The sequence below is a fragment of the Heteronotia binoei genome, chromosome 17 (assembly GCF_032191835.1).
Source record: "Heteronotia binoei isolate CCM8104 ecotype False Entrance Well chromosome 17, APGP_CSIRO_Hbin_v1, whole genome shotgun sequence".
In the NCBI taxonomy this organism is placed as follows: domain Eukaryota; kingdom Metazoa; phylum Chordata; class Lepidosauria; order Squamata; family Gekkonidae; genus Heteronotia; species Heteronotia binoei.
In genome coordinates, this window is record NC_083239.1 from 12,982,462 (window position 1) to 12,998,028 (window position 15,567).

The 15,567-nt window shown below is 45.9% G+C and overlaps 1 protein-coding gene across 2 annotated transcripts in view; it reads right to left on the reverse strand.

Annotated features, from left to right (window-relative positions):
• Positions 1-3,011: 3,011 nt before the first annotated feature.
• Positions 3,012-15,567, reverse strand: part of KIAA0319L (KIAA0319 like) — a 72,759-nt gene continuing 60,203 nt past the window's right edge. For both annotated transcript variants that reach the window (XM_060257581.1, XM_060257582.1), the window contains 7 exons: positions 14,900-15,038; positions 14,207-14,366; positions 11,058-11,200; positions 9,285-9,407; positions 8,976-9,066; positions 7,192-7,283; positions 3,012-4,935 (listed from right to left, as the gene is read on the reverse strand). In XM_060257581.1, coding sequence (XP_060113564.1) covers positions 4,748-4,935; positions 7,192-7,283; positions 8,976-9,066; positions 9,285-9,407; positions 11,058-11,200; positions 14,207-14,366; positions 14,900-15,038 — 936 coding nt within the window. In that variant the 3' untranslated portion in view covers positions 3,012-4,747. The remainder of the gene's footprint in view (positions 4,936-7,191; positions 7,284-8,975; positions 9,067-9,284; positions 9,408-11,057; positions 11,201-14,206; positions 14,367-14,899; positions 15,039-15,567) is intronic.

Here is a 15,567-nt window from a genome sequence, read left to right on the forward strand (position 1 = left end):
GTGCAGGCAGAAGGGTAAGACAGCTGGGTTCTTACAGCAGCCACAGAAATTACCACCTAGAAGAGTGGCAGCATATCATGGAGGATACTGGAACACGGCACAGGATAGCCACAAGTCCATCTCTCCAGATATTCCTCGGAATGCAAAAACTTGAGGGATTTGTTTTTTAAAAATCACCACACTCTTGGAAATCATTGTGCCTCCTCCAAGCAAGACTGGAGTGCTGCTGCATCAGCTTACCGAGGGAGGTCAATGCAACTACCTCCTACTTCACAAAGGGCCAGAGAGTCAGTCCTCAACTAAAACTAAGGCACTATCAGTAGCAAATAACTTGGTAGCATTTGGTGCGGGTTTTTCTTCTCATTTTATGGAAACTAGTCACATAAATAAATTCAAATCGGAGAACTTAAAAGTGTCACTATATTAAAGCCCCTTTCATATTACAACAGGGCTTGTACCTTAATTCAGCTCAAGGAGGGACGCCTGGTCCTCTAGCAGTTCTTATGGTAGTTTTACAGTTCTTAGGGTTTGAATTTTTTTGCAACTACAAGAACTATTTAAGTCTCAAAATATCACATATTTGCTATGATTTTGTGTCTCTTGAAAAGGATGTTTTCCACACAAAGACAGACTTGTGCTGTTTCCCTGCTGTTGCTGAACAGAATGGGATTTGGCTCCCATTTTTTAAAATTAGTTATTTATATCACTATAGTGCTATACTAAAATATGCACAGACCTTATCTGAGTTCCCAGCTTTAATTTTTCTTAAAGTCTCTTTCCCATTTCATTCATGTTTCCCCCTCACATATTCTCTGCAAGAGGTTGGAGACTTACCATTTTAAGAAAATGAAAGCTGGAAACACAAGAGAACTTGATGCATATTTTGGTATAACTTGAATCCTTCGACCCATACTACACCCACCCAGGCTTTGCTGTGATCTTTCCCAAGACTTGGGAGCAAAGCAGGTGTGATAAAGACTGGAGAAAACCAAACAAACTCCTGAAGGTTCACAAATGTACCATGAGGCTGTGAGAAAGCGGGGGAGGGACCCAACTTCCCAACAGCACTGAACTTGGGCCACAGAGCCTGTAAAGAAACACCCCCCCCAGGAAATCATTCCACACATTTCTTAAAAGGAATAAATAAGCTTTGCACTGCCCATTTAGTTATCAAGACTGCTACTGATATAGACCTGAACATAATTTTATGGACTGAGACAGAGGTTTGGGAAGTTTGTATCCAAGTCAAATAATACCATCGTTCATTCCAATTTATTGGAATGCTTCTAGAAGAACTCAGTTGAGAGAAACCAACAAATTAGGTATCAACTCAAGTCATCTCCTTGTGTGGTAAGATAATAAGCGTATAAATTCAAGCAAGTTCAGATACAAAATGGGCAAGATGACTGGCCTTCTGTTGATTTGACTTCTATCAGAACATACAGTGGTGGGCTGGATCCCAGAGACCTGTCCAACTGATAGAGGTGCTCTGAGCATCCTGCGGGAGGTGGGGAGGCTCCTTCTCTTGGAGGACAGTATCTTTGCTAGCAAAGCAGATATGTGGTATCCAGGCCAAAGTTAACAGGGTTTCTGTAGGATGCAAACTGATCTTGTGCACATTTTCTGATCATGTTCATTTGACATGTTTTTACTACTTGGAGGCTGCATGAATACTTCTAGTGCTGCATGAATACTTCTACTCTCAGTTGTATTTTTAAAAATATTAAACCAGAGTTACAGAGATGAACCACAAGGACATTGGCATTGGTGTAGAGTCCTTTGCAACCTGAGCAGTTTCCTCCTCCTGGGATTCAGGGACTTATGGTCCCCTTTTTGTGGCATGCTCCACTGCACCCTCTGCTCCATCCAGGCTGTGGGGCCAATAGCCTCTTCTGGAGCTTCCTGCCTTCAGCTTCCTGGGTGAGCCAAGCCCTGAGTGTCAGACTTTGGAACGTCAAATAAGAACGTTCCAAAGTCTGACACTGAGAAGGCCCTTTCCCCCACCGTGTGTTGCCTACTGCAGAACTTGGTGTTGTCCTTGGCCTGCCCTAGGCCCAATAGACAAGTTACTTACCACCCCACATCCTACAGCAGTACACCTCTGATTGGAAAGTGAGACAGCTCCATACTTCTCTGTTATCTGGAGCAATTGACCTCCAAAGACTGCAACCAGGTTTCCTTAATAGCACTGTACATATAAGGTACCATAAGCAACATGGCAGCTGGTACTGGGCCCATATGCAATTGAGGAGAGATGTGTCCTGTATGGTTTCCATTGAGGAACAGGATCTTATATAACAACAATAATAATTACATGCCATCATGTCGCAACTGGCTCATAGCAATCCCAGGACTATGGGTTTTTCAAGGCACAAGAGATGGGTCTGTCGTTGCCTTCCTCTTCGTAGCAACCCCAGTCTTCCTTGGTGGTTTCCCACCTAAGTATTAACCAGGGCTGACCCTGCATATCTTTCCAAGCTCTGACAAGATCAGACTCAGCTGGGCTACCAGGCTGACCTCTTAAGAACAACCTAAAAGTGAAAAGAAGATTCCCCCGCAGGGCACCATTAGCAGCACACTTTCTTACAGATGTGTTTCCCTCACATGGAATGCAGGTTCTCCTGGTGTGCCTGGTCATATCTTCTGGGCTTCAGGAGCACGTGGGCTGTGTCTCTGTAGTTTCACCATCACACATTCTGGATACCATCAAGCTAGTATGTGGCAATCTAAAAAGGCCTTGCTCTCAGCGCTGTCAAAGCAGTCTCCTGACAGTGCCTGCTGGGAAGCACAGCCTCCCCGCTCTCCAAAGCAAACAGGCACCTTAGAGGCCCAACACCAGACCTGTGACCAGTTGTGTTGCTTTTGGGCAGGCTGCTGTGGGCAAGCTGTTTGTCCTTACACTGGGGCAAAATGTACATGCCCTGATAGATAGCAGCAATCAAGTGAAATGTGAACAGCATCTAGTACCCACCCCTTCCAACTACGCCGAAAAAGACAACAGGAGCCTGGACTGACAATTCATGGGGGAAATAGCCCCCTCCCCCCAAGCTGAACAGCATATTTAATTTGTATCACCTTCAACAACTCAGCAATGCAGCAATGGAAACAGAACCACCAGAACCCAATGAAAACATCTGTTCCATCTTGACTGAGGACAGCCAGCTTCTGCAGTCTTAAGGGCTGCATTAATTTTGGTTAAGGGTCACAACTGTGGCACATTCTCAGCCTTCCCCCCACCCCATGACATTAAAATGGACTAAAATTATTATTGCAAATGCTTTCTTCAGCTTTGATCTGTCAATCTTTGTGGGGCCAGAAAAGTTTTAAGAATGCTTCCTGGACTGGAATTGCCCTACGGGCAGCCAGCTGACCATCCCTAACCTAGAGAAGACTTAATTGTTAAAGCAAAGCCCCTCTGCATCGAAGCAGAAGCAGCAGAAAAGTTATGCTTTGGGGCTGGAGGACAGCAGAGCTGAATAGGGAGGGGGGGAAGTCCTTCAAAGTGCGTTTACTTTTCAGGAGAGGCACAATGTTTGCCAAGTGTGAAGGGGCGAGAGGTGGGGAGAATAAGGCGGGAGGGGGAGGGGAAGACAAGAGAAGATAAATTGCACACAATCATCACATTCCATAGACTCAAAAAGGAGGGGGGGGGGCTGGCGTGAACAGCAGAGGTATTTCTACAAAATTAGTGGTCATTCAAATGAGGCGGCTCAACAGAGGTTAGTATGGGCAAGCAAAAGATGGGACATTTCTCTGACACTGATAAAAACCAACAAGGAACAAAGAAGTGCAAAACAGAGGGGGTTGGAGGCATTGATCTACTGGGGATCAAAGCAGTCAATCAATCTAGCCATGCTTAGCTTTAGCTCCCCCACCTCTTCTTCTTTTACAGCTGTGCAAAGATTTTTCCATTATCAAAGGTATTTCTCATCAAGAAGAGGAACTTGCTACTCTAAAGGCTACAAAGATTTAAGTGTCCAACATATTGGGAACTGACGGGAAGTGTTTGGCGTGGGGGTCACAGATATGGCAGCACTGCCACCATTCCCAGTGTTGAGACTAACAATAATTTAAAACAAGGAAAAAAAAAAACCCTTTACAATCATAAACATGACCTGAAAGCATTTCCCCCACCCTTGCCCTTGCAGCCACAACACCTTGCAGTCTGCAAAGCCCGGCCTCCTCCTCCTGTTTAGAAAGACTCGGAAAACTCATCAGTGACAATGAGAGGAACCAAAATTGCTTTCCTACAGCTGGAGCGAGTGTTTTAGGAACAAAGAGACCCCGACACGCAGTCCGAGGCATCTTGGCTTTCAAGGCAGGCGAGAGCAATGTCGGGTCCTTGCAAACACGACCAACCACCCTCCACCAAAAGAAGTGTGGGGGTGAAGAGGACCATTCCCACGGCAGTCGGATTTTGGGGCCTACAGGAAGAGGTGCCTGACCCAGGCTGGCAATTTTACAATTTCAGCAGAGGAGGTAAATTCTGTGGCATTCTGGAACGAGCGCCTGCCTTTCACAGTCTTTGTTTCACAGCTTCTTTCTGCCAGTTTCCCTTGAAGTCCAAATTCAAGTACAAGCAGTTAGAAAAAGATCAGCAGTAAACAAAAGGTGTAGTCACGTCATACGTTAGCAGCATTACCCTGAACGTGGTGTGGCTGGTTTCCATTGGTTCCTCGTGCAACGGAGGGAAAGAGCAGCCTCCTATGGCCACCTGCCATAGAGCTTAGCCAATGCCAGCCTGAGGCTATAGGATTTCTTCTCGCTGACTCTTCAGCTTGGGTGGCGCCTGCCCATTGCACAGGAAACCATTCTGGCTGCGCAAGAGTTTTCCTTTCTCCCGATCCGGCCACGTGAAGATCGCTTCGTCGCTGTCCAGCTCAGATTCCGAATGCATCAGACTGGTGTTCTGGACCTGAGCTTTCTGTTTGCTGCCTTTTAAAAAAAGGAACAAACAATGCAAAACAAACAAAAGGATCCTATCAGTTAGATGTTCCTAGGCAAGCATATTCTATTTTTTTTTTTAAAAAAATACAGCACAATAAAAATTCTTGATACTTCAAAGTAATAGTATGACAGGTCCCTACCCCAAGGAATGACAAGCCAAAACATGAACATAATTATCTCACTTGTCTTCACAACGGTTCTTACTCCCCAAGGGAGGACTATGGCTCCCTGTAGGGTAAAACCCCATCACCACCATGAAACCATGAGAAACTGGACAGCATCTTTTGCTATAGCAGCATCAAACAGTTAAGGCAATGCCTGTGCGGGCAAGAAGGGAATGCCTGCTTGCTCTGGTGGCATTTCAAGCTGAGTTTCACTCTTGGCAACAGACAGAACGCATTTGCTACCGACGGGTGAGCTGGGTTATCGCCATCAGTGGCTGAACCTCAATGAAAGGGACTGTGGGAGGAGAAAGCGAGGCTGAGAGGCTGATGGGAGTTTCAGGCGCAGCTTCTCCCAGAAGGAGGAAGGCTTCCAAACTGCTGCCACAGTGCTCTCTACCGTTGTCATTAAGCGCCTGGGCTTGTTCACTTGGCTGGAACATTATTAAATGAGGTAACACCACGATAAGCAATTACTTTCAGCCAGCAAACAAGGATTAATGGCTGTGTGCCTCCCACCCACCCTCTGTTTTTGCTCAAACAAATCCTCTCTCAGAGAAGTCTATTTGTCAGGACCGCAAGAAGGAGTGAAATATTTCACACATTTCCCCCTGCTGAACTTTTTATATGTTTGTCCCTCACAAATGACATTTAAAAAAAAAATTCACAAGTTCCGCAGAGGAGTTCTTTGGAGCTGAACATCCCGTTATATAATTTTAAAGGCAAATGCCTGGATTGTAAATCATTCCTATGGCCCACCTGATAAGGAAAATGAACCCCACTGCCTGGAGCAAATCACTAATGCCCACAGCCAGCAGCCTTCAGGATGCCCCTTTTCCTACATGCCAGCTTTTCGTTGCCTGCTAAAGCAGCAACTTCTCACCATTCCCACAACTGGGGTGTGATGTAGTGTGTGCGTGTGCATGTCTCTCTCTAACTATCTACCTACCTATCTACCTATCTAAGGTAAAGAAAGAAGGGAGAGCAGTATCTTACCATTTTTGTAAAGCACAACAATGTATAAATGTCAGCTGGGCATATTCAGGAGCCTGTGCCTATGAGGCTTAGCCACACTACTATAATATGCAGGCTTACCATTTGCCAGTCTGTGGCAGGTGAACTCCCACCCCTACCCTCCTGTGCACCACTGATTGAGCAGCAGGAGAAATAATGGCCGGGGGGCGGGGGGGAGGGAGAGATATCACAGTGTCCCTGACACGCCAGGAATTCCCTCTAATATCTATGGAAGGCAGCCATAGGGTTAGCAACCCTAGAGAAATTGTCTGGGATGAATACCTTAAAAAGCAAGATTGAGACAGCCCTCCAGCCCCAACCTGCTATAAAAGTTCTCCTGAACTCTTGGAAATTCACCATCACTGAATTACACCAATTGTAGAGGGAGGAAAAGTGACTGCCTCAGTTTTAGAACAGTGCAGTAAGTCAGTGAAGACTTAGTATAAATTTCATTCAGAGTAATGATTGCTACAATTTGAATACACAGTTCCACAATGGTGTAGCAGCTTCTCAAAAGTCCCTTGTAGGCTCAAGACAAATCCAAGTGGTCCTCTCTCTATTCTGGAGTGCCAGGGAACAGCAAATTGACCATTTGGATCAATCTTGAGCCTACAAGGGACTTTTGAGAAACTGCTACACCATTGTGGAACTGTGTTGCCTTTGCATTTTTTGGAAATAATTCCATGTATAGGGTGATAACACTTAAGGTTTGCTGTGGTGTGTTTTTCATATAAATTGTATTCAAATTGTAGCAATCATTACACTGAATGAAACTTATACTAAGTCTATATTGAATCGTAGCGTGGTGTTTTTTTCTTGTACTTCTCTGGTTCAACGTGATCCCCTAGATTTATCTCTCGGTTTTAGAACCAGCATTTTCTGACAAGCAGCCACCCCGGTGGGGGGAGGGAGAACAGAAGTATCCAACAAATTCTAAGTGGAATCACTGAAAACTCAGCTTTCCAGCATATCCTCCCCTCAGATGGGAGCTTCCCTTTGGAATTAACACTCATGAATAGGAGCCTGGGCCAGCACTCTGACCAGCCTAGCCGCTTGCTTTACATTTTACCTGCTTTGGGATTTGGTTTCAACTCCAGACTCTCTTGATCTGTGGCATCCAAAATCTTGTATTTGCTCTTTCTTTTGGGTTTTCCTTTCCGTCTTACACAGGAAAAAAAAGGAAAGAAATAGGTCAGATGAGACACAATGTTCCTACGGGGAATGACTACCTAACCAAAGAGTAAAGTCAGTTACATCAACATGCAGCAATTCTGAGTCCCAGACAGCTTGTCAAAGTAACCATCCCTTGGAATCTTAAAGGAAAATTTACTGCAGCCTGGGCTTTTTTTTTTTTTTTAATGAACAGTATACTTTATCTGAAGCACAAGACTGAGGGAAATACTATTTCGCACAATGAGATTAAAAAACAAACAAAAAGCACACACAGATTGGCTTGGAGCCAGATTACAAACTTCCATGGTCCGAAAGATTTATGTCCACGAAGTGTAATTATTTTGTTTCCCTCCTCCAGCAGCAACTCCCAAAAAGATCTTCTAAGAAGACCCCCAGGATTTCCTGGGGTGCCTTTCAGGCAAGAAAACTGCATTCATGAGTGGAAATCTTTGAGACTGCTTTAATCCCTATCTAGCTGGGATTAAAGGCAGAGAAATCAGAAGTATCGTGTGCATGCCAATCGATTCAAGTACAGTAGATTCAATGGAAAAGGTTCATCAAACTGGGTCCTCACACACACAACCATTGTGAGTTGAGTCTCATACATGCAGCTCCTGACATGGCTGACTAAATACACAGCTGGAACCCCCCACAGTGAGGAAAGGAATTTACAGGGCATGCTCATTTGGAGAGGAGAAATGGTTAAGCATCTCCCCACATATTTTTTCCACTCTCAGTTTTATTCTCTTGAAGCTAGATTTGAGTCCAGAAGCACCTTAGAGACCAACAGAATTTTTGGGGTATAAGCTTTTGAGAGTAGAGATGTACATTTGGATCTGCCAGAGCTGAAAAATACCTCATCGGTATTTTCCAAGTATATTTTGGCATCCCAAAGGTATCCAGGATTTTACGAGAAAACTGGAAAAAAAAATCCTATATATATTACTAGGAAGATTGGTAAAACTCCACAAAACTAGCTGAGAGGCGGGAACAAATTGCTCCTGCCACTCCCGTGTTTTTTGGGCTTTCTTCTGCACTCCACTTAAACAGGATGCGTTTAAAGACAGCCCAAAAAACAGCTGAGCTGGCAGGGAGCAATCTCTGAGAGGTGGGAACAAACTGCAGTCTGCTCCCGCTTCTCATCTGTTTTTTGCAGTTTTGCTGCTATTTTTTTTCTTTCTCCCTTCTTTCTTCATCTCAGGTCTACTCAGCCCCCCAAAATCCAGGATTTCCAAAAAAATCTGCATAGAATAGTTTACTGATATTGGGATTCTGAATTTTTCAGGAATCTTGAAATGTTGGTGGAGTTCAATAGACCTGAACCAAAAGATACTGAGAAAAAAAAATTGCATGCCCTTATTAAAGAGTTTTCTTTGTCACACAAACACAGCCACCCTCTGAAACTATGCCCTGAAGCTGTTTTTTCTTTCCATAAAATAAGACTAGGGCCCTGTTATGCATGTCTGCATGCAAGATGTAGTCAAGATGCCAAGAAAGTTTGATCTCACTACAAATGTTAAAGCAGGATTTGAGGCTAGAGAAAGCTGTGTCAAAATCTGAAAGGAAGTTTGATCTCACTACAAATGTTAAAGCAGGATTTGAGGCTAGAGAAAGCTGTGTCAAACTCTGCAAGTGAACTCGCAAAGAAGTGCCTTTGAAGGGGCCTGCGTTGTCACTCACTTCTTGCAGCAGCAGACCACGGCCCAGGAGATGATCCCAAAGGAGACCACAATGACGAAGGAGGCGATGACAACATACAGCACGCTCCAATCTGGCAGAAAGATGGGAATGTAATCAGGAGTGTCAGGAATACCACAAGCAAACTGCTTCCCCCAAACCCTCCCCTAATTGTGGCTCCTTCTCCACAATGCTACAGGAGCAATGGGGAAAGACTTAGGCCATGCTCTTAAGAAAAAATTCTTTGCAGGATGCAGCTGCATGGCTTACTCTGTTGCCCCAAGAAGGGCAGACAAACATGAGCATACGTACCACAATTACTCTCCCCGTCGTTGATCTGCACTTTGATGAAGTTCTCCATCCAGAAAGGGTCACAGACGCAGCGCTTGGTGAAGGAGTCACAGTGCCCATGCTCTGAACAGTTCAGCTGGCATGCTGGGGGAGAAGCAGTTGAATTGACAAGTAAGAACTGTCAGAAGAAACAAAGCACCCAAGTGCCACAGTGAAGCAGAGGTGGTTAGGTATTAAAGGGAAGGCCCTACTTGCTTCAGAGCCTCAAGGGAGCAGAACTGAAGCCTCTCTTCTTCCCACTTGCTGATCATTTAGAGGGAACTTTATTGGTTAGTCAATAATTTAGCTCAGAAGTTTGCCGGTCAGCAGATTTTACCTGCAAATCGAAATGGGCCACCTTTCTCACTCCCATGCAAAGAACCCAACCCATTCGGCTGCTCTCTTACAATCAGGAGACATGGCACAGTAGCAGTGTGCCAGGCTAGGACTGGGAAGACCCAGGTTCAAAACCTCTGTCTGCTATTAAACCAAGTGGCTGAGCTTCAGCCAGTCTCACCCACCTAACTTTACCTCACAGGATTGCTGATAAAATAAAACAGGAGAGAGAAGGACCATGCATGCTACCAAGATCAGGTGGCATAAAACACAGTAGATAGACTTATAAGTGTGTACTGAGGAATGTTCACATTTCACCACTACCAAAAATTCCCTTGGATGCCTTTGAGCAGACCTCTTAACAGCCTTCAGCCACACTCCACAAATATGCAATTCTGGTCAAGCATGCAGGATTACTGTAATGATTACTGAGACAGTGGCATCTATCCAACCATCCAAGGACTCTGCAGAGTGGCACCTTCCCATTTCCCTCTCCTGCTACAGCCTCCCTCCCTCCCTCCTGAAAAAGAACCCTTTGTTCCTGGACGACCCTCAGGGACAGCATCAGTGGCAAAGTGGAGAGCTAAAATGGGGAGGGGGAATCAGCATCTGCTCCCTCTTCTACAAACAGAAATAACTTATTATTTATTTATTTTATTGGATTTATATCCCGCCCTCCCCGCTGAAGCAGGCTATTACTGGAGGATGTGCATTGATGAATACAGGCCAGAGCTGTATGACCAGCTGAAATGGTCTGGCTGCGCAGGGATAATTAATGGAGATGATGGTGTGACAAACTCATTGCTGCCCAGGTTCATACATACACTCAGATCTTTGCTTTCAGTTTCACCGAGGTGGTAAACCTGCACCTGGACTCCCAAGGCAGCAGGTAGGGGCTCAAATGATAGAATATTCTTCCTTGGGGGGGGGAAAAACTCTACCCACAGTACACTAGCTACCCGAGTTTTCTCTCTGGCATACAACATTTTTATGGCCAGGGATTTTTTTTATATGGAAGAACATTCCACCTTGTAAGAGCCCCCCCCCCCCCAATTTGTCTGGAATGCTACAGCTCAGATACAGGCTGACTACCTCAGTAAGAATTAGGCATTTGTTCCTGCACTATCCCTGGTCTAATGGTTGTTTCAAAATTCCTAACAGAGAAAAGTGAGATGAGTATGTGCACTACGAACAGTACTGCTTCTATCAACCACCATCAGCCCATCAGCTGTTTTGTCAGAACAGCTGAAAATGGAATACATCTAAGTCAGTCTCCTGAGAATTCATTCAAAAACTGCATAGAGAGCGCCCTTCTGCTTGTGATTGGTCCATTATGGGGTAGCCACAGAAGGGGAAAAGTATGATACGTCGTGACGGTATGTGGTGAAGGTAGCCGCCCTAGCCATTCCCTCAACTTACTGACTGTGTTGATCTCCAGCGCTTTGAAAATGAGGAAGTCTGACTGCTGCTTCCGCAGTTCATTCCGGAGCGTCCATGCAACATCGTGTCCTTTGAAGATCTGACGAGGGGGCTGGTTCTTCACGTAGAACACCATCTTGGTACTGCAATGAACAAGAAAACTGAATACACAGGCAGCAAAACAGAAGGTGGTTGGGCCAAATTACTACTGTGGGGTAAAGGAAGGACAAAACAAAGGCTTCTGTACTACAAAATCTTCAGCAACCTACAAAGCATTTCTTGTCCCCTGCTCTGCCTCCTCCTCCTTTCCATTAAGTCCTCATGTTTCTGCCAATAAACAAGAAGTCAAATCTGGAAGCCAAATAATTATGCAAAAACAAGGGGCTATGCGCACACGCAGCTGCTCCATTTGCATGATTTATTTACATTGCAGACTTCAGATTTTTTCCAGGGTGGAAAATGCATAGCTCTGCTTATAAGGACAATGAGTGTGAAGTCTCTTTCTCTCCCCCTGCTTTTTTTTTTTTTTTACCAGTAACCCAAACAAGTAGCTGCAAAGAGAAGTTTTGCAAAACCCCACGATGTCTTCTTGGCAAGGGTGGACCTACTCAGAGGGAGAAAGAGAGAGAGACCACTAAACAGGAAAAAAATGTTACTGTGATCCATTTACTTAATGCTTTCCTTCCTGCAGCCAAGTTTATATTGATCAGAAGCAAACTCTTCCTCTCCCGCTTGGGGAAAGATCAGTAAATGACTGACCTTAGACAAGGCCTTGTGGGTGGGAGGAGAAAGAAGAGACAGATGATAACACTAGAACTGAACTGAACACCTTCGTTTCTCAGCTCAAGCCTTTCAGGGAAAAGTTCATTTAGGCCACTGAAAAATGACCCTTGCATTAGTGCACCAGAAACTACAAAATTTGTGGCCAGCAGAACCTTAAAGAGAGCAGCAAAATTTCCCAAGGTATAAGCTTTCATGAGTCAAAGCTCGTTATGTTATATACCAAAAAGGTCACTTTTGGGGAAACCTGGAACAGACAGACAAAAGCAGCAAGGAAGACCGGGGGTGACCTCTCTCTAAACACGGAGTCAGTCAATGTGTGGCTGTTCTTGATGGATTTTTTTTTTGTCTTCCTCCACAATGCAGCCTTAAGGACCAAGGCCTTGGTTCTCCCTCTTCTTATCCCTACTCTTTGGTGGCGGAAAGTGCCATCATCTCAGAGCGGACTTATGGCAACCCCATGGGATATTCAAGGCAAGTGATAAACAGGGGTGGTTTGCCATTGCTTGCCTCTGTGTAGCCACCCTGGATTTCCTTGGTGGTCTCCCATCCAAGCTTCCAAGATCTGATGAGTCTGGCCTAGCCTGAGCTATCCCTTTCAAAGGATTTATTTGCATATGAAGTGGGGCTTAGGAGCCAAGTTTGGAGGAGGAGGTTCAGCAAAACCATGGTTAAGAACATCAGTACCATGGGACGGAGACGGTGTTGGTTGCCCTGGTAGATGACCTTCAACGGCATCTGGACCGGGGCAGCTCAGCAGTGCTGATGTTGTTGGACCTGTCGGCAGCGTTCGACACGGTTGACCATCGGCTACTGACCTGCCGCCTCACCGACGCGGGGATTCAGGGGTTGGCCTTACAATGGCTTTCCTCTTTCCTTGAGGGTCGGGGACAAAGGGTCGCGATTGGGGGTGAACTGTCCCGGAGACACACGCTTGATTGCGGAGTGCCTCAGGGAGTGGTTCTCTCCCCGATGTTATTTAACATCTATATGCGCCCCCTTCCCCAGATTGCCCGAAGGTATGGGCTGGGTTGTCACCAGTACGCTGATGACACCCAGCTCTATCTGCTTATGGACAGCCGGCATCCCAGAAAATTTGGACTGGGCGTTACAGGCCGTGGCTAGGTGGCTCAGGCTGAGCGGGCTGAGGCTAAATCTGGTGAAGACAGAGGTCCTTTGCTTGGGTCGTCGTGGTCCAGGAGGGGAAATCCCTGCCAGTTTTTGACTGTGCGCCACTGACAGCGGTGCACAAGGTCAAGAGTTTGGGGGTACTATTGGAGCCTTCCTTAACAATGGAGGCTCAGATAGCAGCCACTGCTAAGTCCGCATTTTTTCATCTTAGGCGGGCGAGGCAGTTGGCTCCTTTCCTGGAGCATGACGACCTAGCAATGGAGATCCATGCAATGGTCACCTCGAGGTTGGACTACTGTAATGCTCTCTACATGGGGCTGCCCTTGTGCCGAACCCGGAAGTTGCAGTTAGTGCAGAATGCCATGGCCCGGTTACTATTGGGCTCCCAAGATGGGAGCACATTCGGCCAGGGCTCCGGACTCTGCACTGGCTGCCAATAATATACCGAGTTCGGTACAAGGTGCTGGTTATTACCTTTAAAGCCCTATATGGCCTAGGACCTGCCTACCTTAGGGACCATCTCTCCCCACATGTTCCCCAGAGAGTACTGAGATCGGGATCTCAAAATCTGCTTGTTATCCCCGGGCCAAAGGAGGCCCGCCTGCAATCCACTAGGGACAGGGCCTTCTCTGTAACGGCTCCTCTCTGGTGGAACCAACTGCCGGAAGAGGTGAGGGCCCTGTGGGACCTTGGCCAGTTCCGCAGGGCCTGTAAGACAGCCCTCTTCCGGCTGGCTTATAATTAACTGGCATTGGAAGCTGAGTGTAGTTTTGATAGACCGCCGTTATATGTTTTATTATTTTGCTGTTTTGACTGTGTAAGATGTTTTAAATTCAAAAATTATGTTAGATTTTTATGTGTTGTGAGCTGCCCTGAGCCACTTCGGTGGGAAGGGCGGGATATAAATTTAAATAAACTTGAAACTTACTTGTGTCCACAGATTCAGCTCTTGCGATGGACTGCAAGTCATTTGATTGCATTGCCAGACCTATGCAGAGGCTTAAAAAACCTGGAGAGCTGGTGGGATACAGTAGCTGAGAAGTCTCCAATTCAAATCTTACCTCAGACAAGCTGCTGCTTTGCAGCCTCAGCCTTCCTATCTGCAATATGGGGTTAAATGATACCGACCCACCTGTTTTCCATCTCCTCAAAAAATGCCAATGATGCCTTCCAGGATTGCAACTTAGTCAACTAAATTCAAAGAGAGGGCTAAAGCTCCTTCCCCTGTGGCTTCCTACCTCTGCTCAGTATAGGGCTGAATCTTCTGCACAGTGATGTCGGAATCCAAAACGCCCAGCAGAACGCCTATCTGACGGATGAACATACCCTTCTGCCGTTCTGTCAGCTGGCTGACATTCACATCCAGGATCATCTCCACTAGGTTGTTTTTCCTTGGGTCTGGAAGAAGCAGTGATTGGAATAGGAACAGTCAGAAACAAGGAATGCCCTTTAACTACACATCTTCCTGCCTCTGCCCCCACTGATGGCTTATTAGATGTGACCTCCTTGTTTGCACACGACTGCATTTTGCTTGCCTTGCACCTGGCCCCTCAAGTTTTTGAAGTACACAAACAGCTGACTGTGAACACATAGTTCAGCCCATGTACTGTGTGCTGGAAGTAAGCCATCAGTGAATGCAGTGGGACATGCATGGGACTGGGCTTCAAGTCACTTGGGTCACATATAACCAGACCAATACAACACCTTAAGCCTGGAGAGCTGGTTAGGAGTGGGGGCAAACAGTGCAGGGAAAGTCCATAGTTCAAAAATCCACATATCAGGTAGCCTAAGGCATGCCACTGCTTTTCATCCTCAGCCTTCCTATCTGTAATATGGGGGTCATAACTCTGGCCCTCCTGTTACATGGATCATGGAGATAAAGGCTGGGAAGCAGATGAGCAGCTGAACTTTCTTCAGAGTGAGATCCTCACCAGGCTTCACTTCCACGGTGGCTCTGTCCGTGTCACTTTCTCCTTTGGCATCAGTCACTTTCAAATGAAACATGTACGTCCCTTCCACCAGGTTGGAGAGGAAAAGCACAGGGTGATGATTCGAATTATTTAACACCTCCTGTATTTAACAAAAAAGGTGCCCCCATGTGTGTTAGAAGATACAAAGGCAGCATATTTTTCATCCCAGTGCAATATATAGAGAATGCACATAGAATCATAGAGTTGGAAGGGACCTCCAGGGTCATCTAGTCCAACTCCCTGCACAATGCAGGAAACTCACAATTACCTCCCCCTAAATTCACAGGATCTTCATTACTGTCAGATGGCCATCTAGCCTCCATTTAAAAACCTCCAAGGAGAGCCCACCACCTTCCGAAGAAGCCTGTTCCATTGAAGAACCGCTCTAACAGTCAGGAATGTTGAGCTGGAAACTCTTTTGATTTAATTTCAACCCACTGGTTCTGGTCCTACCTTCTGGGGTCACAGAAAACAATTCCACACCATCCTCTATAAAACAGCCCTTCAAGTAATTGAAGATGGTGATCATATCACCTCTCAGCTGCCTCCTTTCCATTATACTACATAGTGTATAGAACGCCGGCCCAAGGAGTTCCCCCTCCTCAAACTGGTACAGAGGCAACACCCAG